Source organism: Mycteria americana, chromosome 12 (assembly GCF_035582795.1).
Source record: "Mycteria americana isolate JAX WOST 10 ecotype Jacksonville Zoo and Gardens chromosome 12, USCA_MyAme_1.0, whole genome shotgun sequence".
Taxonomy (NCBI): domain Eukaryota; kingdom Metazoa; phylum Chordata; class Aves; order Ciconiiformes; family Ciconiidae; genus Mycteria; species Mycteria americana.
In genome coordinates, this window is record NC_134376.1 from 8,323,319 (window position 1) to 8,349,415 (window position 26,097).

Below are 26,097 nucleotides of genomic sequence, written 5' to 3' on the forward strand. Positions count from 1 at the left end.
ATAAAGGGAAAACAAATGAAGCAAAAAAGCTACTTCCCTTAAGTATCTTTTTTATTAGATCTGATTAAAGTTATTGATTCAATTTACCTAGCAACGGTGTAAATTTGTGTAATAGGATTTTTATAATCTAGTTATCCAAAACACTAAAGTAATCTTATTCATCAGAGGTAGGCTGTTTTGAAAGACTTCACACAATATTGTCAGTTTGGAGTTCTAGGGTGAAAGTTTCATTAAATTCTGGCATCACCGTAGAAGAGAGATCATTATTGTCCCTCATCTATAGCAGGCAGTTCGACGCAAATTGCAAAAATATTATAGCGAAGTAATCTAATTTATCTTTAAACACACATGTAACTTGACCACAGTTTTAGGTAACAAAAACATAACAATACGTTGTGTTTCTCTATGTTAAGATCTGTTTTTCACTTTAATTATCTTTATTACTCCACAGAAGACTGGAACAGACAAACTATTTCAGGTTTTCTGAATGACAGAAAGGTGCTGTTTTCTGTATTTCTCTCACAAAAAATATTGGAAGAAGAATAAAAAAGCAGAATGCCTTCACAATTGAACTTTGGGGGGGGAAATTTCTCTGGAGATTAAAAATAACATTTAAAAAAACATTTTAAACATTTACCTGTTGTAAATTGTCCTTTTAACTTCTGGAACACAGGATCTTGAGCTGTTGCCTGTGCTCTCCTAGCTAGTGACTCTGAGGCTGCACTAGAAAACATGGTGGACACATTGGAGACATTCTCAAGACCTACTCCAAAAGTGCTGACTAACTTCTTGACAAAATTTAGTGTATGAGGAGTGATCTTGGCATCTGAAACGGCTCCACTTTTCTCAAAGGCAACTGAATAGCACTTTGCCAAGCCCTGTTGCAGTTGTCTAAGAACCTAAGGATTCAAAACAGAGACAAAATAGTCAGGAAGATTAGGCCTTCTGATTTGACACCACGTATTTATTCCCACACTGCATTTTATATAGTAAAGTCATCCTCTCAGAAACATTTATTTAAAACTGTATTTTTAAATTGCATCAGAGGGTCAATCAGAAAGACAGCACTGATTCTTATTAGCACTGCAAACAAACAAACTGAGCAATGGAAATGCTGCATCACAAAGTACACCTTGCTCTTTCAACAGAAGCTAAGTTTTAGATTTCATATTTTGTGATACATTAGAAAATGATGTGATATGAGGGATCCTTCTTCAAACAAACACTGTGCTAGGTAGACAGAACAGAATAGCCTGACACTTTGAGAGGGAAATAAAAGTGGAGCGGCATGTCCATCTGCTCTGTTATAATTCAAACTTCAGACAATAATCACCACCTGTCACAGACCACCAGATCAAGAAGGAAACTGCTACCTGTGAAACTTAATCTGAGAATATAAATTTTCAGTTAGTACAAGCAACAACTTAAACCCTAAAGGCATTCATCAAGTTAATAATTTTGGGAAACCTCTGTATGGCTTCCAGAAATAACCAAGCTCCTTAAAACTCCAATCAGAACAATCACTTCTACAAAAACATCAGTTTATGAATCAAAACAAATAGTTATGTTTTAATGTTTAAAAATAATTCTAGATAAATATTTTGCAGCTAACTTTTCCTTCGATGATACATACATATGAAGGTGTATTAAAGCCAAATACCTCTTCATGCCAATTCTCTCTGAACCAGACCATCTGATCTACAATGCCTTCCAGAGAAGACAAAAGTGTTGGATGTAATTCTCGCTGCATATGCATAATTCTGCTGCATCGCCACATTGGTGCGGTGGCTCTGATTGGCCCAGGATCTGAGGCAGAGTGGGACTGATTTCCAACTGAACTTGGCTGTTGTTGCCCAGAATCTGGAAAGTGGAAAATTAAAAATAAAAAAATAATAATAAAAAAAATTACCTTTCATAAACTTGATACATGCCTGCATGAAATGAAGTAAATTGTTCCAAGAATTTGCTTTAGATTTGCATTAACTATTAATCATGTATTACCTATTGAATTTCAGAAAATTTGATTTTTAGAAAGAAAATGTTTTTCAGAAAGAAAACTCTGCTCCAAATGCTGTTCAATGGCACAGACTTCCCAAACTTAGAGCAATATAAACACTCTTCAAAAACTCCCAGGAGGTGTAGCCTTAGCTTTTACACTACCAAACCATGCTCTTGAAGTAACCGACACTGTTTCATATAGGATCAAATTATTTAAATTATCAGGGGTTTGCTCGCCTCCCTTTTGGGGAGATATCTCACACATAACTGAAGAATAAACATGCTGGTGCCAACGAAACACAAACTGTCATAGAGTGTATCTTTTAGTATAACTCATCTCTTGCATTACAACTACATCAGACAGTGATTAAGCAGAGAGTTTTGCTTTATCAGATGACCCCCCACTACTTCACACAACCCATCGACAGAGCAGTAGTTTGTGGCAGAACCTATAGGAAAATATTTTACTGGTTATCACTAAATGGACACGTGGCAATATGAAGAATTTGGCACAGAAACCTCTGTCGCTGGACATGAATGTAGTGAAGTATTATGGTATGTGGGCATCTCCTCCTCCTCCAAAGAAGCACCCAAAGAAAAATAAGACATTATTTAATTAGCACCCTTCAAAGTTTTATGCAGAAATTTAGTGAGCCAATTCCCAAGTGAAAAGGGCAATTAAATAAACAATGCACTTTGTAACAAAGAATACAGAACAGAAGGGAGGGTTCTTCAAGTAGCTCTCCTGGGATTCCCAGGAGACAAAAGAACAATTAAGTTCTGTGGAATCGTTTGACATAACTCTAAATAGGATTTGTTCTTAAAAAAAAAAAAAAAAAGGTGGTGTCCAAATTACTTAATGTTCTCCCCACCTCCCAAACATTTCTTCAAAGCTAAAATTGATTTTGTGTAAAGTTAGATGCTCATCATTTTTACTTGAAAATTCACCATAAGAAGTTATTATGGTTAAAGTACAGATTATTCAAAAAAAGCAGTTTACCTCACTTGAGTTACATGAACTCACATTTTGTTATTATTTTAAAATAAGTTTGACTCATTTGAAAAGAAACAGAATGTCATGTGGTTCATGCTTCCAATCAAAATGAGACTAGAACATCTTAGAAAACTGTAACGCTCTTCTGAATTTGTAATCCAAGAATTTTCTAACGCTCCGCCAATTTTTTAAAACCCTGTAAAGAACACGTGATTCTCAATAATTAAGGTGACATGAGAATGAAGGAGATTAAACACTTCTTGGTGAATATTTTATTCAAGAAAATTCATGACAGCTCAAGCCATCTGTAGATTTAACTTCACAGAAACAAATGAATGAAAGCAAAGTTTATCAACAATTTTTTTCCTTAGCCTTGGTAAATTGGTATGTTTTTTAGAGAATATTTTCCCAGTAAAATCAGGTGAAACTCAAAATAATAACTAAGTTACAAAGAGATGAAACAACTTCATCATTTTCAAGCTCACCACTTTTGTAGCGCTCTCGTTGTTCTATCTTCAAGGTCAAATAGAGGGTCCTGATAGGGAAGTACACAGCTTGGGGATAGACTCTTCCCACCTATTTGGAGATACACACATAAGTCTTTCTCAGCTAAGGAAAACTCACTATAGGTCAGATCAACACGTACAGATTCTCTTTGTAAACGAGTGCAATTCAGTAATAATCAGCTCCTTGTTTTAAATAACAGCTTATTGAAAACTAGGAAATTAAAGCTTCTTTCAGTAACAGACACCCAAAGAGGATGAAATGGCAACTCCCTACACACACTGTTAAGGCATTACCTAATTAGGGCTTCCAGATCATATTGCCTAATAAACCTGAAAACAGCATAATGCCAGAGTACCAGCTGGGCCAGTTCAAAGATCTTACTCATGTACATAATGGAAGAAAAACAGACATAATGACAGCGGTTAGTCTTTAAATTAGGCCACAATTCCCAGCAAGCCCCATGATACTCGATAAGAAGGCCCATTAGAGAGTAACTTTACTCCACCTAACTGTGGTACTTAATGTAAGGGGATACCAATTTCACCCAGAAATAAAAAAGATTTTATGGCTTCCATTAAAAAAAAAAAAAAAAGCTAGAGAGGTATTAGCATTCAGCATCCCCTTTAAAGTCTGTAAATCTCAGTAGCTATTAAAGGAAAGAAAAGATGTGTCTAAGTACTACCCACGATAGAGCACATCTTAAGACATGATTAGAGGCTTCTCCAGCCACAATTTTACTAAATCATGGATTCTCCCTCCATCCAGATGGGTATGGTAAGTGGTAGAAATTTTGTAATGGCGTTTAATTGTTCAGTAATATGGTATTTATGGCAGATTACTAACCTGACACACATATGCTTCATGGTGTAATTCAAGAGTAAATAATTCGAAGACAACTGTAAGGTTTAGGTTCTAGTACTTCTGCAAACTTAGAATTTTCAATTAGTAACAGAGAAAAAATTGTATTTTTTTATTTTATATTCCTTCTATGGACCTGAAGTTTAAAGGCAAGATAAACAAAAATATCTGTGATATTTATGAGCCTAAGGTCCAACTACATTAGCACTTCCAAGCAGGCACTCACTTCTAAAAATTTTATAGAGATCTCAACAAATAACTCATTGAAGCAAGTTTTTTCTGTCTGATGTCAGAAGACAGCTGAGCACACTGGTGTTGCAGGACAATATCAAGCCACACGCATCAGCACTTTGCCTTAACTACTTTGATTTCTTAAACTGTTTGGGTGCATGGTCTCCTCAAAGTTTCATTTTAATTTTATGGAGAGAGAGAGAGAGAAGGAAACATATATATGCATACACATACTTATCTAGATTTATGTACACAAGTATCAGTGCACATGCAAACACACATGGACATATTGTCTCTCTAAAAAAATACACATTCTCAGAGCTTTGAAAGGGCAAAGATAAGAGATAGTATAAAAGGAGCTGAATATCACAGAATCATGGAATATCCTGAGTTGGAAGGGACCCACAGGGATCATCAAGTCCATATCTCAAAAGTCAAGTGGAGAGAAGGAAAGAAGAATACTGTGAGGAATTCAGCACAACAGCTGTCCTTTGCCAGTTTTCAGTAAACAGTGTAGCACTGCAGACAGAGGTGGCCTGGGGTACAGGCTAATGAGAGCGCTTCATACTTTCACCTGTACGTTAATAGGACTTCACAATTGTTTTACATTAACTTGAATGAACAAACATCAAAATACTTCCAGGTTGTGTGCATGCTAAAACAGAGCTGAAGTTAGACCATGAACAGTTAACATCTCTGAAAACATGATGTTTGAACCCTGTTCACACTATGCCATAACAAAACAGTATCCAAAAAACATATTAACAGAAAGAAGTCACTTATTCTCCCTTAGTCTAACAGACATGCTTAAACCAACTTTATACTGAGATACAGGTATATGTTCTACTCCTAGATTCTGCTTCAGAGCAGACAGAAATACACAGTAAAATCTTAAAATCCGAAAGCAAGATTAATCAAAACTCCTATCTGTCAGTTCAGAGGTACAAATGCAGGAAGTCAGTTTCTCCATCTAACTCCCTAAACCTTATGCTTATTTGTCTAATCATTTGTCATGGTAAACTTCCAAGTGAAAATTTACAAAGCCCCGGTAAAGATTTCTGATGGTGACAGACAGAGCTTTGTTTTTTTAAAAATCAAGTCTAATTAAAAACAAAGCACTAATGAAATAGTTTGCCCTTTAGTCACTAAAGCTAACAATTCTTTATCCCTACTCCTATGTTACAAGCATTTAACTATATATTTCTAAATGTGTTCTATAGTGTTCACAAAAATGTAATAAACAGAATTCCAGAGGGAAAGTTATAATGCCTCATGCACATATGGCATACAATTTCACTGGATTTAATCTCATTAAGTAACACTCACTTTAAAATTTAAAATACTCTACTTATACAGAAAAAATTAGCATTTTTTAACTCATCAACAGTTGCAAACAATAGCATTTTTAAAACTTAGCATTTTCTTAATTGGCTTTAAAAAATATTTGTATCTCATCTTGAAAACAAGGATTACAGACAGTAAAAAATTAGTGATCATCTTCTGTACCTACCTGACTAATGAGGTTCAGAAGGAGTTTGCCCTCTGAGCCAACCAGGCATGTCAACAGCTGTGGAATCCAGGCCAACCACTGAATGGGTGGGACACCGATACAGTACTTGTCTACAGCATCTGCTAAAGTGTTCTTATCATCATCAAAGCTCAGTAGCCAAAGAACCTAAAAGCGAATTTCAAGAGGACATCTCAGGGCTTACATTCAAGACACGTCAATGTCCTGGTTTCGGCTGGGAGAGAGTTAATTTTCTTCCTAGTAGCTGGTATAGTGGCGTGTTTTGGATTTAGTATGAGAATAATGTTGATAACACACTGATGTTTTAGTTGTTGCTAAGCAGTGCTTACACTGGTCAAGGACTTTTCAGCTTCCCCTGCTCTGCCGGGCGCACAAGAAGCCGGGAGGGGGCACAGCCAGGACAGCTGACCCCAACTGCCCAAAGGGCTATTTATTCCATACCATATGGCCTCATGCTCAGTATAGAAACTGGGGGGAGTTGGCCGGGGGGGTAGGGATTGCTGTTCAGGGACTGGCTGGGCGTTGGTCAGTGGGTGGTGAGTGGTTGCATCACTTTGGGTTTTTTCCCCCTAGGTTTTGTTCCTCTCTCTCTCTTGTTTTCCTTTTCATTACAATTTATTATTATTATAATTATTATTATATACTTTTTCTTTTCCCCAATTATTAAACTGTTCTTATCTCAATTGACGAGTTTTCTTACTTTTGCTCTTCCGATCCTCTCCCCCATCCCACTGGGGTGGGGAGGGGGAACGAGCAGCTGGGTGGTGCTTGGTTGCCAACTAAAACTAAACCACAACAGTCAATCATATGATGCAGAAAAAAGCCCACAGTTATTTTATTAATATGATAGTGGAGCCCTTTTAAGTGTGAAAGCCTCCTCAGACCCAAGAACGTACATCCATTATGCCTGGCTAATGTCACTTTTTTCTCCTAGAAATAATATTTAAAGGATGTAAAAAATAAGTGTAAGTGTACTACTTGCTATGAAACAAGACAGAAAAAAGCCAATGAACATGACTGCATTCCACAAATTCTTTGGGCTTTTGGTTGGGGTAGTGGGTGGAATATGAAGCATGTTTATATAACCTAAAATATGCTATTCAGATAAATTAACTTTGAAGTGAGAGCTTGAGTATTTCTTTGGGTGTTTTTAATTATTTTAACTGTCCACCCCTAATGATACTTTTCCTACAATTTCATTTAAATGCAAATATATTAAGCACTGACTAAAAATCACTAACAGTTATGTACCCAGACAGAGAGAATAATAAACTTCAGAGTGCTACGGAGGCCAACCTCAATCTAAAAAATTTTTTTCTGTGTTTGCTTCATGTTCAAAATAGGTTGTCTTCCACAGTCTGCTATCATTTTTTAAATTTTCTTCATAAGAGAGATTAAAGTAAATGTCCCCAAACTGAGAAATACATAACGCAAAGAACTTTGGCTGAAATTGTTGAATTAGCGTAAAAATTTACAGAAAAAGCCTATTTGGAATAAAATGCAATACTGATGTAAAAGTTAATATGAATTATCCATAGTAATGATAAACAGACATCAAATTATGTTACTTTTTAAAGCACCCAAGGATGCCTTGCTGCAGATATTTCACCACATTATACATGAGAAATGCTGAATATGATTTGTCCCCTTTCCCCCACAAAGAGGTTCCACACCTTAAAAAAACAACCTAGATATCCCAAAGAAGCAGAAGAACCCACGATGAGTTACATGCAATGACCCAACAGCAACCATATGCAGACTTTCAGTCTAAATTAAAGCTTTCCATCAGTAACTGATATTTCTCTAATTGCACAAACTTGGCCATTGAACATTATTCCAGCCTTTTCTGAAGGGGCGGAGCTCCAATTCTTTTTTAAATATCTAGGTCTTACCTTTGCTAAGTATTTTCTTGATTTGCTCTCATTCTGATGACGACATGCATGCAGGTAGCAAGTAATAGCAGACACGCCCAGGTGAAGCTGACGTTCTTTCACAAAGATATTCTCCAGGTAATCACCCCACATTGCCCATGCTTTCACTAGCACATCATGCATTTGCACAGCTGCAGAAAAAGCTTTGTTTGCTTCTTCAGACCTGCATTGTGACAAGTAAGAATATTAGTTTTATACTAACAAAAAGTGACTAAATTAGGTAAGAGTCAGATTTCTGATAGGGTACTCAATTACTTTCTTAATACTCAATGATATTTTTCCATTAAGTTCTCTAGTGAGGTCTCTTATGACTGTTTTGTCTTAGCTTTCCTTAAAGTTCAGCACCTACGAAATGCTTCATAATGGAAACAATTATCTAAGTGTCTAAGATCTCCAGATACTCCCTGAAAAAAACTAGAAAACTTGCAGTGCACTGCAATTGCAACCCAAGCGATGATACTGGGAGAAAGAAGAATGAATGATAACACAAGAAGAGCAGAAGCAAATGCATTAAAAAGTGCTTCTCTGCTGAGCAAAAAAGGGAGTAAGAAAAAGCAACACTGGGAAGATGTTATATTAGCTATCTCTTGGAGGACTACATCTTACTTAACTGTTCTCCCACCCAAGTCATAAAAAACTTTATAATCCGTGCTATCTGGAAAAATTCAGTTCCTCATCCCCACAGCTTTAAGTCTATTTTTCAACAGGTTAAGGTTAATCACACAGTTCTTGGTAAGCAAAAGATTATTTGTTTGATACTTCTGAAGTCTTCTCTAGGTTTCCTCAAGTGTTCCTAGTTCAAGATTTGGCATGATTCATCCCAATATATATACAGCCTTTGAAGCTATGTAACTTTTCAGGTGTAAAAATAAGGCATGAAAACACTCACATACACATTACTGAAATGAATAAACTTTTAATGCATTCCAAGATTCTTTATTAATGGAAAGGGCTCCACTTCTCCCTTACAAAATAAGCATTGAAATAAAACAGTACAAAAGTAACATAATGCTTGACTTACTTTTTTAAAATTAGCTGTATTTTTAATATAAAAATATTATCTTGGAGGATTACAGTGATAAATTAAAACTACAAGCTATTGAGGCAAAACAATAAAAAGGAAAGCAACTCTGTCTTTCACAGTAGATATTAGTTTCTATGTTACACGAATATGTTACTTGCTTTCAGAGGCTTTCTGCACCCTAGCTGGAGGTTTTGAAGTGAACTACCACAGCAGCAAGCTGATAGATGACATTGTATCACTACTTCCCCTTTATAAAACGGGGACTTTTCAGCCAGTTTTCTTTTCTCCTTCTCTACAATCCATCATTCGTGACACCTGAGATGACTTTTTTAAAATGGCTTCTATCACCTTGCTCAGCAAATGGGCAGCACAGGGAGATGCAAGAGCAGAGGTGACCTTTAACTTCCAGTTGAGTTGACACACAGGCAATCGGTAGTCACACATTCTCAGGTTCAACACTGCCATTGTTCGTAACTGTAACCTTCCTAAATTCCTGACCTCAGCTGTGGTGCTAAAGAAATGCCTGTATGTTTTTTGGCAAAATTAAGAAAGTGTAAGTACATCAGAACCATGTTTTAGACAGAAACCTTTATCCATTCTATCCTGAAAGAATGAACAGAGACAGTTTAGCTGCCTTTTACTTTATCTGCATGAATTTTTAAAAAACAACGAAAAATAAAAATTAAAAAAGAAAAGGGGGGGAAGTACATTTCCTTCTCTTTACACCTCAACTGAAATTAAGCTCACTTATGGCCATAAAAAAAGTCCATTGCACTTTCCATCAAAATAATTACATTCTGCCTATTTAAAATTCTCTCTTGTATCCATAGAAGAAGATATTCATCATTTCCTGACTTAAATTGCTATGTGAGGTTGCAGTGTACAGCTTAAAACCTGATGGATTTCATTCCATAAGTGTCCACAACGTAGTGGTAAAGGAATTATTCCACCCATATGTAACATGGCAATACCGCCATTAAATACCACGCATATTAAAAGCTGTTGAAATCTGAAGGGGTTTTTTGGCATCACCGAACAAAAATTCACTGCTGAGATATTTGTTTACTGAATTAAAGAGAGATCGTCCTCAAAATAGTAGAGAAGCCTGTCAGCATAAAGCAAAAATATTACAAAAGTAGTTGTGTGAAAGCAAGGCTTGTACCTAGGAGTTTGATTGCTGCAATGCAAGATGTCTCCAATGCACACTACATTAGTCTTTTCAATTCAATTATCTGAAATGAGTGCTGCATTTCCATATTGCATGGCACACCAGATTTGTCTAAGCACTCTGAACTATGCCACCACACATTTTCCTATGCCTTGACCAGCTGCAGCTATTAATGGGACATATAAAATGAACAATGAAACAGAAACGAGAGAAAAAAAAGAGGTAGGCTAATTTTGTTTAAGTAGCTGTAAGCTTATAGACTGAACATTTTTTTTTTCTCCTTTGTTTTGTGTGTGATGTTTACATTAAGAACATAACTAAAGCAACCTCCTTTTGTCAACTACACTAAGACGTCAGTTAGACATCAGTTTGCCTAACTAAGCGCTCACAGAACTGGGGGGGAGCGGGGGAGAATGTATCTTAAGCTGCAAAGCTTTGGACAAACCTATTCTTCCTGCCTCTTCCCATCTCATCCCTTGAAATATAAAACTTTTAAAAAAAGAACTGGTGCAATGTTTGCTTTAACTAGTTCTTTCCTACAATACTTAGAAATATGACCAACCATGACATCTTCAAACTGCAAAGGAACCGTCACGTACACTTTTACTTTCTTATACAGTTGTGACAAATTTTAGGCCGGTATAAACATATGGAACAACTTTCCTGCTCAAATACCGTGTTGAAATACTTCAGCTGCATTTTTCTCAGATGTGTGCTAGTGCCTCTTCCAGCCAACATACTTACTTGTTAATCTGTGCCAAGAACATTCCCTTCAAAGCATAAAACTCAGCAGTCATCTCCTTGGTGAAGTACTTCAGATTGGTTGATTCAATAACTTCAAGACCCTGTTAAATAAGCCTTAGTGAGAAAAGCTTTCTAAAATGAAAGGTTTTATTAAAATGAAAGTGCCATAAAAAACCAGCCAAAATAGTCTCTTGAAATTTAAATGGCATAAGTTTCTAGTATTTAACTTTCATTTTAAAAAATCTGGACTGACAGCAATTTTAAGTTTCCACTGGCCTATGCAAAACTATTAGATACTATAGACAACATTCATCAAGTGATGGTTATCTTTTCCACCTTGTTTTTTTAATGTTATATTATTGTTTATATTATATTACATTATTATTATTATTAAGGTCCCAGTTTGCTGACCTTAAAATCATGTCAGTGGGTTTTGCCTACAATCACATTTTTTCCTTTCCTTTTAACAGATACGATTTCACTTCAGTATGCCAGCATCCATCATTCATGAGTCAGACACTGAAAACTGACTTAGAGCTTCAGTTAGTCTTGCAATAGTGTTGTTTCTTCCTATTGCAAATAATATGATTTTCAAATTCCCTTCCATTTATCTATCTTGTAAGATTTCAAAAAACATATTTCCACTTTACTTGTTATTTGGCTAATTTTTAATATATTCACAGAATTCAGTTCAAAGAGGACAATGACTGCTTTTGACTAACAGCATTACTTAAAAAAAACCCCACTCTATGCGTGGTATAACATGGCCAATGAAATTCAGACCCTGTTCTGTATACAGGCAGTTTTTTAAATCAGTGTATGTAATAGCCCTTGTAATCCTCCAAGTTCCAACAACAACTTCAGACATAAAGCTACCGTACCTGCATACATTCATTTTTGCCCATGACTCCAGCCAGCTGAAGATAACATTTAACTTGCTGGCGAATCTTCTGAAAGCAGTCCACAATGGGCACAGTTGGAATTGTATGAATGCGACTCAGTATATCCAGAGCTACGTTGACCAGCCCTTGTTTTCGAGCTATCTTTCCATATTGGATAATTGCTGATGCAGAAGCATGAACTCCCAACATAGCGTTATTGGAACTAGGATCATGCTGAGAACTATTTTCATATGCAGTTACAATAGCTAGAAACAAAACATGAAATGTTTGTCATTATAAATGAAATTATATATACAGCAGTATCTTACATAGCAATACATATGAAATGATGACTTAAGATAATGAAACACTTAAATGGAAATTGAATAAAAATAAACACTTGTCAAAATCAACAACATTCTTGTATGGTTAAAAAAAAAACCCACAAAAAAAAAAAAAACAAACCCAAAAAAAACCAACTTCAAACAATGTGTTGTCTGGAAAATTACATGATGAATGCATGCTGGACCAGGCAGTTTTACCCTGGTAATGATGTTGTCTCCACATGAAAATGCTGCTCCAGTGGGATAAATCATCTGAGACAATAGGTAACCTGTTCCTCCAAGTCTTTACAACAGTCTTCATATCATGTAAGCTGTTGTTCCTCCCCAGATTAGTTGGTTGCAATCCTGCATTTATTTGGGCTGCTTCTTGAAGTTCAATTATTTGCTGTGCTGCCTAGAAAACAGTAAACAATAAAAATTATCATAAAGTGTAGTACAATAAGGTGGGCAATTTCACTGTTAGAAAAAGATCTCTATGATGATGCCACCTTTAGATGATCAAGTAAAGATGAAACTATTTATGCTGTTTTAGGGGCTTGTCTATTAGTTGCATAAATGACCTTTAACCAATCTAATCATTAACAAAACAGCAAAAAAAAAAAAAATCCACGAGATTGATTCAACACTTTAGTCACTGACTGAAATGTTGAATTCATCCACTGAATCACCAGCACAAAATTTATGCCAATGGTCACTAGTCTTAATAAACAAACAAATTATTTTAAAAAATAAAGGTGCCATAAAGTACTTTCTTACATGCTTGCAAAAGGTCCCTGCATAACTTCAGGCTCCCGTCTTCTCCAGGGATGGAGTACCAGTGTCAAGCAGTTTATTTCATGCACGCCTCATTCTGACAAAACCTAAGTGCCCTAACGTTATTGGTTGCAAACAGACATTACTGATCTATACTTAATGTATTCTTCCTATAATACTATGGGTTTGCTTGCTAGGTTTAACTTTGGTCAACTATGACTTGTCTTTCCTTGATAGTATTAAGATAAAAATTCCCTCATCCTTTCTTTTATTTTGAACTGCAAATGCTCTCACAAATTATCCCTCAAATGGTAGTGTCTTGCTTTTAGGAAGCATTTTTTTCTTTTTTCTTTTTAAACAAAAAAACCCAACAAAACCCCTGACAAAACCAGAAACACCAAAGGAAAGATACTTTACTGGAATCTACACTCTCTCTTCACTCCCCTCCTTTTCCCCACACACGTCTAAACACAGGTTAGAATTAAACTCTAGCATACAGGTTTGGACTTACTACATCAACCCTAATCGTAGAAAAGCACAAGTAAATATATATACTGTGTGCTAAATACAAGGATGAAGTAAAAAAAACTGACTTTAAACAAAAAACTTTTAACAGACTTTTTAATAATTAAAAAATAAAACTTTTAACAGAACATACTAGTATAAATTCCCTGGTCATGATCTGACTTCTTAATAGAAACTTGAATGTACAGAAATATTATCTACGTGCTCCTGAAGGTGCTACTTTAAGATATTCTGCAAAGACCTTAGCTTTGAGAAGTTACTTAAGTTAGGGATGGTTTTTCACTGACATCTACTATCCTCAAATTAATGAGAGGAACAAACAGAAGATGGCAGTAGTCTCCAGCCTACTAAAAGCAACAGCCATTTTGTTAAAACTTCAACAACCTGAAGAAAAGGCCCAGAAACTTTAATGGAATTTAATTAGCTGTAGTACAATAAAACCAATGTAGTATTCTCTAAGCTACCTCTTGGCAGATAACAGTTGTATTCATTGTTAATCAACCAAATAAAATAACTATTTAAAAAAAAAAAAGGCAGTCCAAATCTACAGAGTGAAATCTCTTGAAACAAAATAAATTAAACAAAGTAATATTTTCGTACAATCATCTCAGTATCAGCTCTCACAATAGCTTAACCTTCATCCTACACCCATTCATCACGTAAATTTAATTTTCTCACAGGTATTTAATCACATACTATCTGATATTAAAAAAAAGTAATTACTGCAGTGCAAATTCATGGCTGCATTTGTACCTCTGTCAGTCATTGACTAATTTATCACTTCTTCATGAGGGATATATACATATTAGATTATTTTAAAAGCTTGTTTTAATTGATATCTGAAAGCATTTAAATACTTTATTTAGCAGTACTAATCCTTTCATGCTGCAGATACTGCCAGTCTTAGGGGAGGAAAAATTTGAAATATCAGTGAAAACTTAGCAGCAAGGAATTAATTTCATCAAGAAGCGTTCTAGTTGTATTGTATCAGCTCAGACAAATGAAACATTGTATCTATTTACTTGACAACTTCCTCTCAATGTGGAGAAAACTTCCATATTTATTCACTTTATCTGATGTATCGACTCGTATTAAAGTACGGAGGTATGGGCTGCTGTGTAAGCTCTACCCACAAGTACAGTCATTTTAGTAGAGACACCTTAAATCACACAGATTTAGTTGCTTATGAATCACACTGGGCATGACACACAGGGTGAAACTACTGAACTTAAACAGAATTACAGAAGCCACTATATCCAACAGAACTCAGAAAGCAAGATCCTCTGCATTTCTACAGGTAAGGTTCATTCATAGTTCTCTGAGCAATGGTCCATCAAGAAATGCATCCCTGTTACAAAATTTCAGATTGTGTTGCACTGAGATATATTCCAGAATTTCTCCCCTGGAGATGAAAGGTTCCCTCAACAGTAACAAGAGCTAATCTTCCTCAGGTGCATGTTTATCAGGACACCTAAACAGGGACACAGTCAGCCTAAATGACAAATTAATGGCATGTTTTGTCCAGATCACATACTGTATAAGCATTGATATTTCATACATTTCAAAAGGAAAGAGGAGTCCATTTTTGTTATGGAGAAATACATGTAAAAGTTGCAAAGGACACAAGCCATGCATTTTTCACCATGCAACGTTCTTACAAGCTCTTCCTGACAGGACAAGAAACAAGTACTTTTCCCTAGTTTTCCAAGTGGACCATTTGTGAGTAACACGTACGCCAAAGAGGAAGACTAAAAGCACAGGATTTAAACACATCTTGTCTTGAAATTGAACTGTCAATGTTGCATGAACAAAATAAGAGATTTCTCACAAGCAAAAATAAAGATGCACCTGGTGTACAGCATCTTAAAATCAGGTTACGTTTAAATAAATGCTGGAAAACAGTACATTCTTTGCCTTGTAATATTTAATGATTTGAGGGCTAAAATATGGTGTACTTAAATAAGCACTAAGAACCTGTTTAGCACGGATGAAAGAAAAGTAATCTTATACTTTCCTTATTCCAAGCATACTCCTTTAAAGAAACAGAAAATAGCATGCCCCCTTCTGAGAGCAAAAGGCATTTATGATTCAGAAGCAGCCAGTAAGCTCTACCTTCTTCTAGAAATGGATAAGAGAGTTAAGAAAAACGGCACAAAAAATGTTGGCTTTGCCCATCCTCTATGTATGCACTGGGTTATCCAACTGGAAAGTTACTCATCCTTTATAAGTCAAGGATTCAAGCATGCACACAAGAGTTTATTTGAACATCAGTGCTGTTAGAAGTCATGTACAATATACTGCAGTAATTTTACAGGACAGTATGAAATTCAAGTTACAAGCTTCTTCCCCTATTTTAAATGTTCTTGACAAAGAATTAAGCTGCTTAAGATTAGATAATACTCAGCTTGGGGCAGGGTTGTTTGTTTCTAAAGTTCTAGTAGCCCCAAATTCATTAGCTGTCCCTCATTTCATTCTGGACAGGACAGGTCACTGCTCCATTGCCAGAATTTTGCCCCTACTTTAGAAGCAAGCTTCTCTCAAAAGTTTATGCTTGCTTTGTCCATTTTTGTCCAGAAAGTATACAGATCTCTTTCAGATCACATACTAGTAAGGCCATAGGGCTCCATCTGCTTCCGATTCAAGCAGTCCATTGCTCTTCAGTTCAGCAAAAGGTCCCTGGCAGAGGGGGGGACTGACTCAAATCTTCCAGCTGACCTACTCACATGAGTGCTCCACAACAGACTGGAATTAAAATGAACCAATTAGTTGGAAGCAGTAACCTTTTCAATCAGCACAGCTAAATTTGGACGATATGCACCCACATGTAGACAAGGAGCATTACTGAAATATGGCCTTCCACTCAGACCAAAGAAATTTTCTTTCCTGTAGCTGGCATCAGATTAGATGAGGGGAGCAGAGATCACTCTTACCAACCCACAACATCTGTCAGTCTGGGAAGCAATGTGATTCAACATGGGAATTCTTTTTACAACATTACTACAAGATCTTAATGCAATGTTGAACAGAACCTGCCAAATGAGCTAGCTGGACAACTAATAAAGCTGCAGACCAGCACATGAAGCTTTGAGGTATACATGCTAGTTTATCTAATAGAATCCACTCTCCTTTTCAGCAGAACTTGTATACAGTTAACTCTCTGTCCAATGAGAAATATCATATACTTAAAGACTAGATTCCTTCCTACTTCCTTTCCCTGATGCAAATCAGAACATTTAGCAATATCATATAGAAATGACAAAGAAAAGGTAAGGCTCACATTGGCCAGAACCTACAGTATTTTTCCTAAAGGTAGTAGTGCTCGCCTGAGAAGTCCTTCACTAACAACAGACTTTTACAGTTTTTGGTTCTTTGACCTTAATGCTTTAGCTACTGGTATGTTCAGAACACTACTCTTCAAGGAAACACCAGCATTTCTAAATACACCTTTCCCTTACAAGGCATTAACAGTTAGCTCAGACTAAAAAAAAAAAAAATTAAAACCAAAAAATATAGAAGTACTTTACAGTTGACAAATTTCATACTGCATTTAACTGAAAAAAACACTTAGGAGGTTATTTCAACACTTCTGCAAATAACATAATGCAATAATACACCCACGCAAACTGGACCTCACTTCAAAACCCACTGAATGTTCAAGATCTCCAAGTACTGCAGTGCATTATGCATTAGCCCACAAAAAAAGTTGAGCCATCTGATCAATTTTTCAATAGCTACCCCTGTATGCCACAATCAGAACGGATTCAGGTAAACTATAAAAAGCTTTAAAAGGAATCCAAATCAAAATGCACATTCTGCAACTTTTAACAAAAAAAAAATACCATTACGAAAAACCAATCGGTACTATATAGTAAAATATTTTATGCTCACAGTTACTAACGGTCCTGAAATTTGCTACTCAAAAATAACTGGCAATAAAAATCTTTTCATTCTTACCTGGAGAAGGGGAGTATGAACGTGCGAGACTACGTGAGGAAGCCTTCGCCATTCTCGAATAGCTAAACTACTCGCCATCTCTACCAAACGCTCAATGAAGTTAAGCTGTTGCTCTTCCGGATGGCAGATTGCTAAGTATCCTCTGTACATATTCACTTTCCATGCCATCTCTTTTGGACAACTCAACTCCACCTGGTAATGAAATGGAAAAAAGTCTAGTAAAGATTATTCATACTCAAATGCAGACTTTTAAATTTTTTTTTTTTAAAAGCCTTCTTAAACAAGCACTCATTTTTTATAAAAATTAACTCAATTTCTAAAAATATCAGACTAAAATATCAAAATTTCTGTCATTAGAGGAGTTTCAGCTCTCTTAAAGTTATTGGCAAGGGCAGGCTAGCAAATAAATTGCAAATTCAGCACAAGAGTAGAAGTGCCTGCATACAACCTGCTGTTAGGGTATTTTTTACACTGACAACTGTAGTGTAGCTCAGAGACAGCTGAGCAAGCTGAAAGCAGTCTTGCAACAGGAGCATGAAGCTTACTGCAAACCAATTCACCCTGTATAAAGAAAAAAGGTGCTTCTCAGCAGATAACGCATACTACCTCTGAAATGCTTCAGGGGCTCCAGAACAAGTAATGTCAACTTCTCACTTAAAAGGATGCCATCCCTATATGTCAGCACATTACGCCTGCATTATACTTCCTAACTGCCTGCTCTAGGACATCACTAAGTTTATGAGAATAAACAGTTAATTTTTTTAAGTCATCTACAACTAACCTTCCCATTTATGTCAAATGAATTTCTGAGTACAGGTACAAAGTCAGGTCACAGGCTAAAATAATTTTTAAAATAATTTTAAACCATTTTCTTAAAATCCTGGAACAGTAGAAATATGGCAACTAAAACCAGCAAAGTACTTGAGTTGTCTAGCAACTAAATTCTGTGAGTATTTTACAGTAAACTTGCACTTAACCAATGCTCACTAGCTGACACTGCAGGCCTTAGATTTAGAACTTTTTCACTTCTCTTGCTTCCGCTTTACATCAAACCCTTTATGGATTGATATGCAACACAGAAATCCCTCTGCATTATCTTCTTGTTGATATACTGTATCTTAACCATTACAATTGTTATTTCTGTTATCCTCAACTGACTTTTACACCTGAGCCAGCAAAGAGAAACTGCCAGGTAGCAACCTTACACTTACACAGTGAAAATACTCTCTTTCTTTATTACGTTATCTACTGGATCATTAAACACAATGGCAATGTGAGCAAATGGAAATGAGTCTTGGGTCCTATCAAAGGCCACTTGCTATTTTAATAGCTCAGCTTTAATAGGTAGATTATTAAAAATGTTTCACAAAGATTTAAGAAAACCGATACATATTTCCCATCTTTTCTGACCTCTCTTGTGAATCAACCATGGAACTTGATAAAAACCAGCCACATTAAAGAATATCAATAAAATTGGAGTAGTGCATATAGCAACATAGAATCAATTATTCTTACATATCCTAATATTTATGCAAACATGTCCTGACACTTTTACAAGAATCTGAGTAGAGCCGCAAAAGCTCCATTTATGGCTTCAGCAGCATCTTCTCCTTAGTCGTTTAGTAAATGTCTCATTACTGAAAATATCTCATTTAATATAACTGCAGCTAAAGCTTATCAGCAGTTACTCATGGTTGTCACTTCTACTCAATTTGCAAATCTCCAGAACCAGAACCTGTCAGACATGATCTATTCCATTCTGTTCAAACTCAAGGTTTATAATGTACTGTACAATACAATTCTTCTTTTAGGCTTTAAAGGTTTCTCAAATAATATTATTTCTATAATTAGCCACCGAAGTTGCATACTTAAATAGGACACAAAATACCAATTGTTATAGGAACAAAAGTTAATTAAAATGTAAATATAACCTATAAGATAATTTTTGTAGCATGTGCAGCTTGCTACTTACAGACTTAGCTTCACATGGGCTGATAAATGATAAAATCCATCTTTAGAGACACTTATTTAATTTGAACCATCAGTACTACAAATGTTGAAAAATTCCATTTCAAATGTTGCAATGGTTGGACACCTTTAATTTAGGTTCCATCAAAAGACAACACTACCTTTAATTAAGTAAACAACTTTTACTGTTTTCAGTTTAACCTGTAAAATAAAACATACCGATTGTATCCACCTATTTTCCCTCCTGACAAAAAAAAAAGTGTTACAGAAGAATAAAAATACTACATTTAAAAAAAAGTAATATTCAGTCTGATTTTGAAGAAAGTAAGAGAGACATACAACTCAGCATATTTATCATGCAAGACTAAGTTGTCACAATGAAACATGCTGTTAGGATATTTTTTATATAGGAACTTAATCCTCCAAGATATTGGAATTAAAGGATGTTCAGCATTTTTCATAATCATGTTTTACCTTTTGCAAATATTATGAAACTAGACAGTCAACTGTCAATTTAATATGTAATACTTTTAGGTATTGGTTCAAAACTTAAACAGTACCGATGAAACAATAAACCCCAATTAAGCGAGGAACTAATTCTTCTGGCTCTCTCTCTGCAATATGAAAAAACACTGCCTAAGGCTCTGATCAGAGCTTTGTTGGTAAAATTATATTTTAAATATGCAATTCACCTCCTTATTCCAAACTCTGGCATCTTTAGCAGAGTAATTCCAGTAATGTCACACTGCATAGCAATGGTGCAATGAAGAACAGCAAGCTCCTTTTGATTTAAAGCAGTATTCTCACCTTTCAGATTTCAGTTCTACATCTGGTTTATGTTTCTACATTAACTAATCACAGGTGAACAACTCTACCTACCATGAAAGGAGGGTATATTTCCTTAAAGCTAAAACAACCCAAACCCTAAACTAAAAAAAAAAATTTCAATCTTCTATAGAACAGTGATACCGCATACAGAAGTCTGCCATTTGTCCCAAGAAGCCCGAGATGGCTGTATAGACTGACATTTTATAGCAACCTCAAGAACAATAACCACTAGCTTATTCACATGGGATGGTTCTTAAAACAGTCGGGAAGAAGATGCCTAAGAGAGAATAAGGAGGAAGTTACCTAAATATGGCCGTTGTTTTTGCACATGGAAGAATTCCTCAAAATTTGCTCTCAAAAATATATCTACCTATGTATTTTCTGTTGCACCTTTTCAGAAAATGGCAGGTCATTTTCGGCATGTTTCCCTAGCCATTTAAACTTTATTCACACATTCACAAAAAAATGTTTATGAACACTGGGAAATTAAAAAGATCTTCCAGATTTAAATCTTTCAAAATGTTATTTTCTGTATGTACTGTGCCCCCTGCCTTCAAACTGTTCTGTAACAGCCAAAACTTTATGGAGCATTCATTCATCAAGCACACGGATAGCACAGAATACAGTCTCACGAGTGAAACCCAGGAAAGGACAAAGGGAAGGTTAAATGTTTTACAAGTGCATGTTGTTCAGCAAAATGAATTACAAGCAGAACACAATAATGAACTCCATAATGAATCAGGAAGGTCAACAGCAGGAAAGTACAAACAACACATATTATCCATTACCAAATGAAGATGGTAACTACCTCACTTGCTATACACAAGTTCCTTAGTTTCTAACAAAACCAGCTAAGTACTGTGCTGGTTTCCAAAACAAAATACAACAGGCAGGGCATATCTATGCTACTTTAGGTGAAGAATACGCCCAGAAAGGCTGTAGCATCTCAATTCTTAAGAGATACTAAAACTCTACTAGACAAATCAACCTGATCTACTTGGGCCCTGCTCTGAATGGAGCATTGGACCAGATGGCCTGCAGGAGTCTCTTCCAACTCAAACTATTTTATGGTTCTGTAAACTTTAGATTAAACTATAAAAGTATAATCATCAATGCATTAAGCTTCTGAGGAAACCTTGGAACATCAGCAAATTCCAACTTAAGTTTTCTGATTCCACAGAACATCAAATAAGGAACTTACAGGAAACAACTCCTTCTAGCAGTGCTATCTCAAAGCCTCAGCACTCTGTCATGAACATATGTATCTAGAAGTCTGTAAAATCATTATGATATTTACTTCAGCACAAAACTTAGCACAAATTGTAACAATTTGAGAGGAGATTAAAAATAATTTTTAGCTTTATTTCTTTTTTTCAGTAAAGACTGTAGATTTAAACAGTGTCACTTCATAAAAGCCTACTCTTTCTTATAAGTGGTCTCAGTATTTTTACTTGTATGCTTTCTAGTATAAATATTATACACAGAAAAAAATTGTTTGGGGAACGCATTTGAAAGTCAATCATCTAAAAGCTAAGCATGCCCTTGTGCTTATGCATTATAATTCTATTTACTTCATAAACCTACTTTTGCAGAATCGAAGTATTTTTCCCCCAGAAGTAACCTATTCCTTACTGTAATAATCCTGGTGACAAGTCCAATCCCCATCTCTCTTCCTGTCAATCAATTCAAATCCCATCTCCTGCACAGCCAGTCTCATTGATGCACCCTGCAACATTTAATTCAATGCCTCTCTCCTCTCTGCTAGTTTTACCAAGTCTTTTATACTTTCTCAAAGGAAATCACTTTCTTCAACTTCTTCCTTCAGTCCATTTACCCAGTTAACCCTGCCACTCCTAGTAAAATTTGTACTCCTCCAACCTCCTTCATCCTCACCTCATATTCTTCTCATTGCTTCCCAATCTCAGGCTCATTGCCTGAGGTTCATTACCTGGTGTCCTTGTCCCTCATCTCTCGTTAGATCTCCATTTTCCAGTCTTGACCACACTGGCTCCAACCTCTGGTGCTCCCAAGATATTTTAAAATTATATGTAATGGATTCATTGCAAAATCAAATGAGGCTTATTTTAAATGGAACTAAAGTAGACTCAAAGTGAGAATAAAGTTAGAAATCTAGCAGTTAATTTGCAATAATAAAGTATTTGATTACTTAAAAGGAAAGCAAAAGACGACAGATATAGGAAGCAATCCCCAGACAGACAGTACAGAAAAAATTTGCTACTGAAAGACAACAAACCTTCTATTATGCTTCTGCTAAGCATAGCTATAAAATCCAAGAAACAAGAAAATCAGCATGTGCCAAGTAAGTAATCCTAATACATTTCCCACCACATATAAACAACTTCAAATTTGTCACTATCTTCATTAAAACAACAACTACTGGTATAATCTGCAGCGTACACCAGCCTCACCAACCAATCAACACTGAAACTGAGATTTCATGTGTTGCTTTTTCAGGGATTTTTTTAACAAGGATCCTGAAACACAGCCTTACAAATATTCCTCAGATACCTTAGTGTATTTAATATAAACCAAATTTAGCTGACAAGTTCTGACCCTCACATTTTCATACATGCCTTAATCCCCCTTCATATGCTGTGGAGATGAACAGAATAAATTGTGTTTGGCAGTTTTAAGTTTGGACAGCAGAAGTTGAGAATGCTTTGGCTTTGCCTTTCAGGTGCTAAAACAAACAAAAACAACAGAGGCAATGGCCTTTTGCCCTTTTACATCTGGAAGCATACTTACGTTGCCCACAGACAGGGAGATGATAATAGATGCATTTTTGTACTTTATGCCCTTTCACAAAAGGAACATTTGTTCCTGTAAAGGTGTAAAATACAAAAAATGTCCCTCCCCAATATTGCATTATTTTAAATAATACCATATACTTGCAAGGGTCCCATTTTAAGCTTCTCCACATATCCCTGCTGGCATACACCTCTGTGGCAAGCATTTTGCTTTTTAATGACTCATTATGATGCACCATATCTTTCACCTGCCCTGGCTAAATTTCGTACATAGTACAGCTTTATAAACAGATAGAAAAAGAGAACCAAGTTTGTCTGTTGAAATTACATGCTTCAATTGCCAAAATACCCAGCAGTGTGCTGGGACATCAAAGAAAACTTCCAAAGAGCAGTTCACTGTCTCCGTGAAATGAACTGTAATGCTGACTTTGTAGAAATGTAATCAGTAAAATGAACAAAGAAACGAAACATTACCATAAAAAGCCCTCACTCACCTGCACCAGAGCCTCCTTCATAGCAGTCCAGTTTGAGACTCTCCATGCACATTCCAGTACTAGGTAAGGATTTATATGACCTTTTGACTGGCCATATTCTGTCAAAGGCTCCCACTGGTTCAACTCTTTTGAGCAACTAAGAAAATCAAAACCATTGTCAATTTGGTTACCAAAAAAAAAAATTTCAATAGAAGTGACTATAAATGTTATGTATCAGAATATTATCTGCATATTTGTTTGTCTACGAACAGCTTTGCAAGCACTGCAAAAGTTTTATCCAGATGGGAAGATTACTTTTTTATTAATTATTTATTACCAGTTATAATACATAAATCTATGAACAGGCAAGAGCTGTATTTTGTGTCTCCCAGAACAACCATTTTACATAGGAAAAACAAGTTTTAGTTCCAGTCTCTTTCCACCAATAGCAAGTTACATTTTTACAACACTTCAGGCATACCACTTCTGAGGGTTTGTTAAGGGAGTAAAAAATAGCTTTTTTTATTCCCTTAAGTTTCCCTTGTATCTGAGCTAAGTCAGGAGCGAAGTTTATTCTCGTAACTAATGCTTTAAACCAGCAGGGTATTTTACTTCTATTGCAGGGTAAAAATACTAGTTCCACATCAGCTTTAAAGTCTTACCGGATCCAATGGTCTTCCCAGAGCTGATACTCAGGAAAGATCGAAGGGGAAGCATTGTTCCGTTCATGCTCTTTTTTAGCCTTTTCCATTGCTTTTTCATAAGTTTCTTGTGCCTAAATAAAATTCAAACCATTTTACTTTTCCATCTGCTATATACACATTAAGTCCACATTCTTTCCTTTTAAAAAAAAGTTATAAGAAAACTTTCATAAATTCAGTTTAAAATAAAAAAAAGAAAGAAAAAAAGGTGAAATGTGTGTGTTAACTCATTCCTGAATATGATTATTTTTCATTACAAATGTAATGAAAAACTGATGGATGTGCTCAAAAATCTCACCTTATCTAAGTATTACGTGGCCTTAAACTACTACTACAGACAGTAGAGAAGCTGTAGCACTTTCTATTTTAGAAGACTGAAGTTGTTTATTAATATTCAGAATATTTGCTTGCTGACCAGAATATTCATCCTGACAGTAGAACTACTCAAATCATTTCTAATATCAAGAGCGTACCTGTTCAAAAAAGCCATGTTGTTCATAGGCAATAGCTGTTGCTGTCTCTGGGAATTTACAGCGTTTCTGCCATAGTCCAGCCCACATATCCTCTTCTTGTAACAAAGAGTAGAGCTCAGCAAGGGAATCCAGTATTTCCTAGAATGTTAAGCACACATATTGCTCCACGGTCAAGCTGTCCTTATAAAGCATAGTAGATGCTTTATCATATGCATAGCAGATGCATAGTAGAAGCAAAACCACACGGTCTACACTGAGGCAAATTGAGAAAGACATGGAAATAGAGAATTGTTTATATAAACTCTTTTTAAAACTCTAGAAGGCAAGCAATTAGTAACAGCCAAGTACTGAGAACAACAACACTGCATCACATGACAAAAAAAAACCCTATGGCTTGCGCATTGATTCTTGCTTGTCTTTCCTAATATATCAGATCAAATCATAGAAAACAAAATTGTTTAACAAGCCAACAACTCGGTCTTTAATGTAAAAAGAGTCTGTAATATTTAGCTTCCTCAGCTGATCACAAACATGCCAAAGGTAGATCATAACTACCTGACAAACTACTAAACACAAAAGCACCTGTTTACAGGGAACTCAATTTTGTTTAGCTAATAATCCTTTACAGTCATATACCAACAGATTTGATTAGGGAAAGCATACTCCCTTTGAGGGAAACAGAGACAATACAGACTTCTATTCAAGATTTAAAATTAGGGGCAGAAATGGTTTCACGTAGTCCTATGGTGCTGCAGAGAATTAGTGTCAAAAGCAGATGGAGAAGAGGGAGAAAGAGAGAAAAATATGAAAATATCAGTGACAGATGAAAGAAAAGCATGAGACGTAGGCAAGACAAAAGTAGTCAGTTACAAGTGTCTGTATTCACAAACACAAAAGGACAGGGATTTCTTCACTGAATTAAAAAAATTGACACTACTTTAACAAGTTTCTAAATACAAACATTTAAAAGTGATTGTCCCTTTGTACTCAGCACTGGTGAGGCCACACCTCGAATACTGTGTTCAGTTTTGGGCCCCTCACTCCAAGAGAGACATTGAGGGGCTGGAGCGTGTCCAGAGACGGGCAACAAAGCTGGTGAAGGGTCTGGAGCACAAGGCTGATGAGGAGCGGCTGAGGGAACTGGGGTTGTTTAGCCTGGAGAAAAGGAGGCTGAGGGGAGACCTTATTGCTCTCTACAGCTACCTGGAAGGAGGTTGTAGAGAGGTGGGGGTCAGTCTCTTCTCCCAAGTAACAAGCAACAGGACAAGAGGAAACGGCCTCAAGTCGCACCAGGGGAGGTTTAGACTGGATATTAGGAAAAATTTCTTCACCGAAAGGGTTGTCAAGCATTGGAACAGGCTGCCCAGGGAAGTGGTTGAGTCACCATCCCTGGAGGTATTTAAAGGACGTGTAGATGTGGTGCTTAGGGACATGGTTCAGTGGTGG

The 26,097-nt window shown here is 36.0% G+C and overlaps 1 protein-coding gene across 6 annotated transcripts in view; it reads right to left on the bottom strand.

Moving 5' to 3' along the window:
- TRRAP (transformation/transcription domain associated protein) overlaps window positions 1-26,097 on the bottom strand; it is a 115,481-nt gene that overhangs the window by 17,262 nt on the left and 72,122 nt on the right. For 5 of the 6 annotated variants that reach the window (XM_075515685.1, XM_075515684.1, XM_075515683.1 and 2 more), the window contains 12 exons: window positions 24,652-24,789; window positions 24,140-24,252; window positions 23,499-23,634; window positions 17,441-17,632; window positions 12,374-12,602; window positions 11,865-12,130; window positions 10,984-11,084; window positions 8,009-8,210; window positions 6,099-6,263; window positions 3,478-3,568; window positions 1,661-1,860; window positions 638-899 (listed from right to left, as the gene is read on the bottom strand). In XM_075515685.1, the coding sequence (XP_075371800.1) occupies window positions 638-899; window positions 1,661-1,860; window positions 3,478-3,568; window positions 6,099-6,263; window positions 8,009-8,210; window positions 10,984-11,084; window positions 11,865-12,130; window positions 12,374-12,602; window positions 17,441-17,632; window positions 23,499-23,634; window positions 24,140-24,252; window positions 24,652-24,789 (2,095 nt within the window). The remainder of the gene's footprint in view (window positions 1-637; window positions 900-1,660; window positions 1,861-3,477; window positions 3,569-6,098; window positions 6,264-8,008; window positions 8,211-10,983; window positions 11,085-11,864; window positions 12,131-12,373; window positions 12,603-17,440; window positions 17,633-23,498; window positions 23,635-24,139; window positions 24,253-24,651; window positions 24,790-26,097) is intronic. The other variant, XM_075515687.1, reaches the window with a different exon arrangement.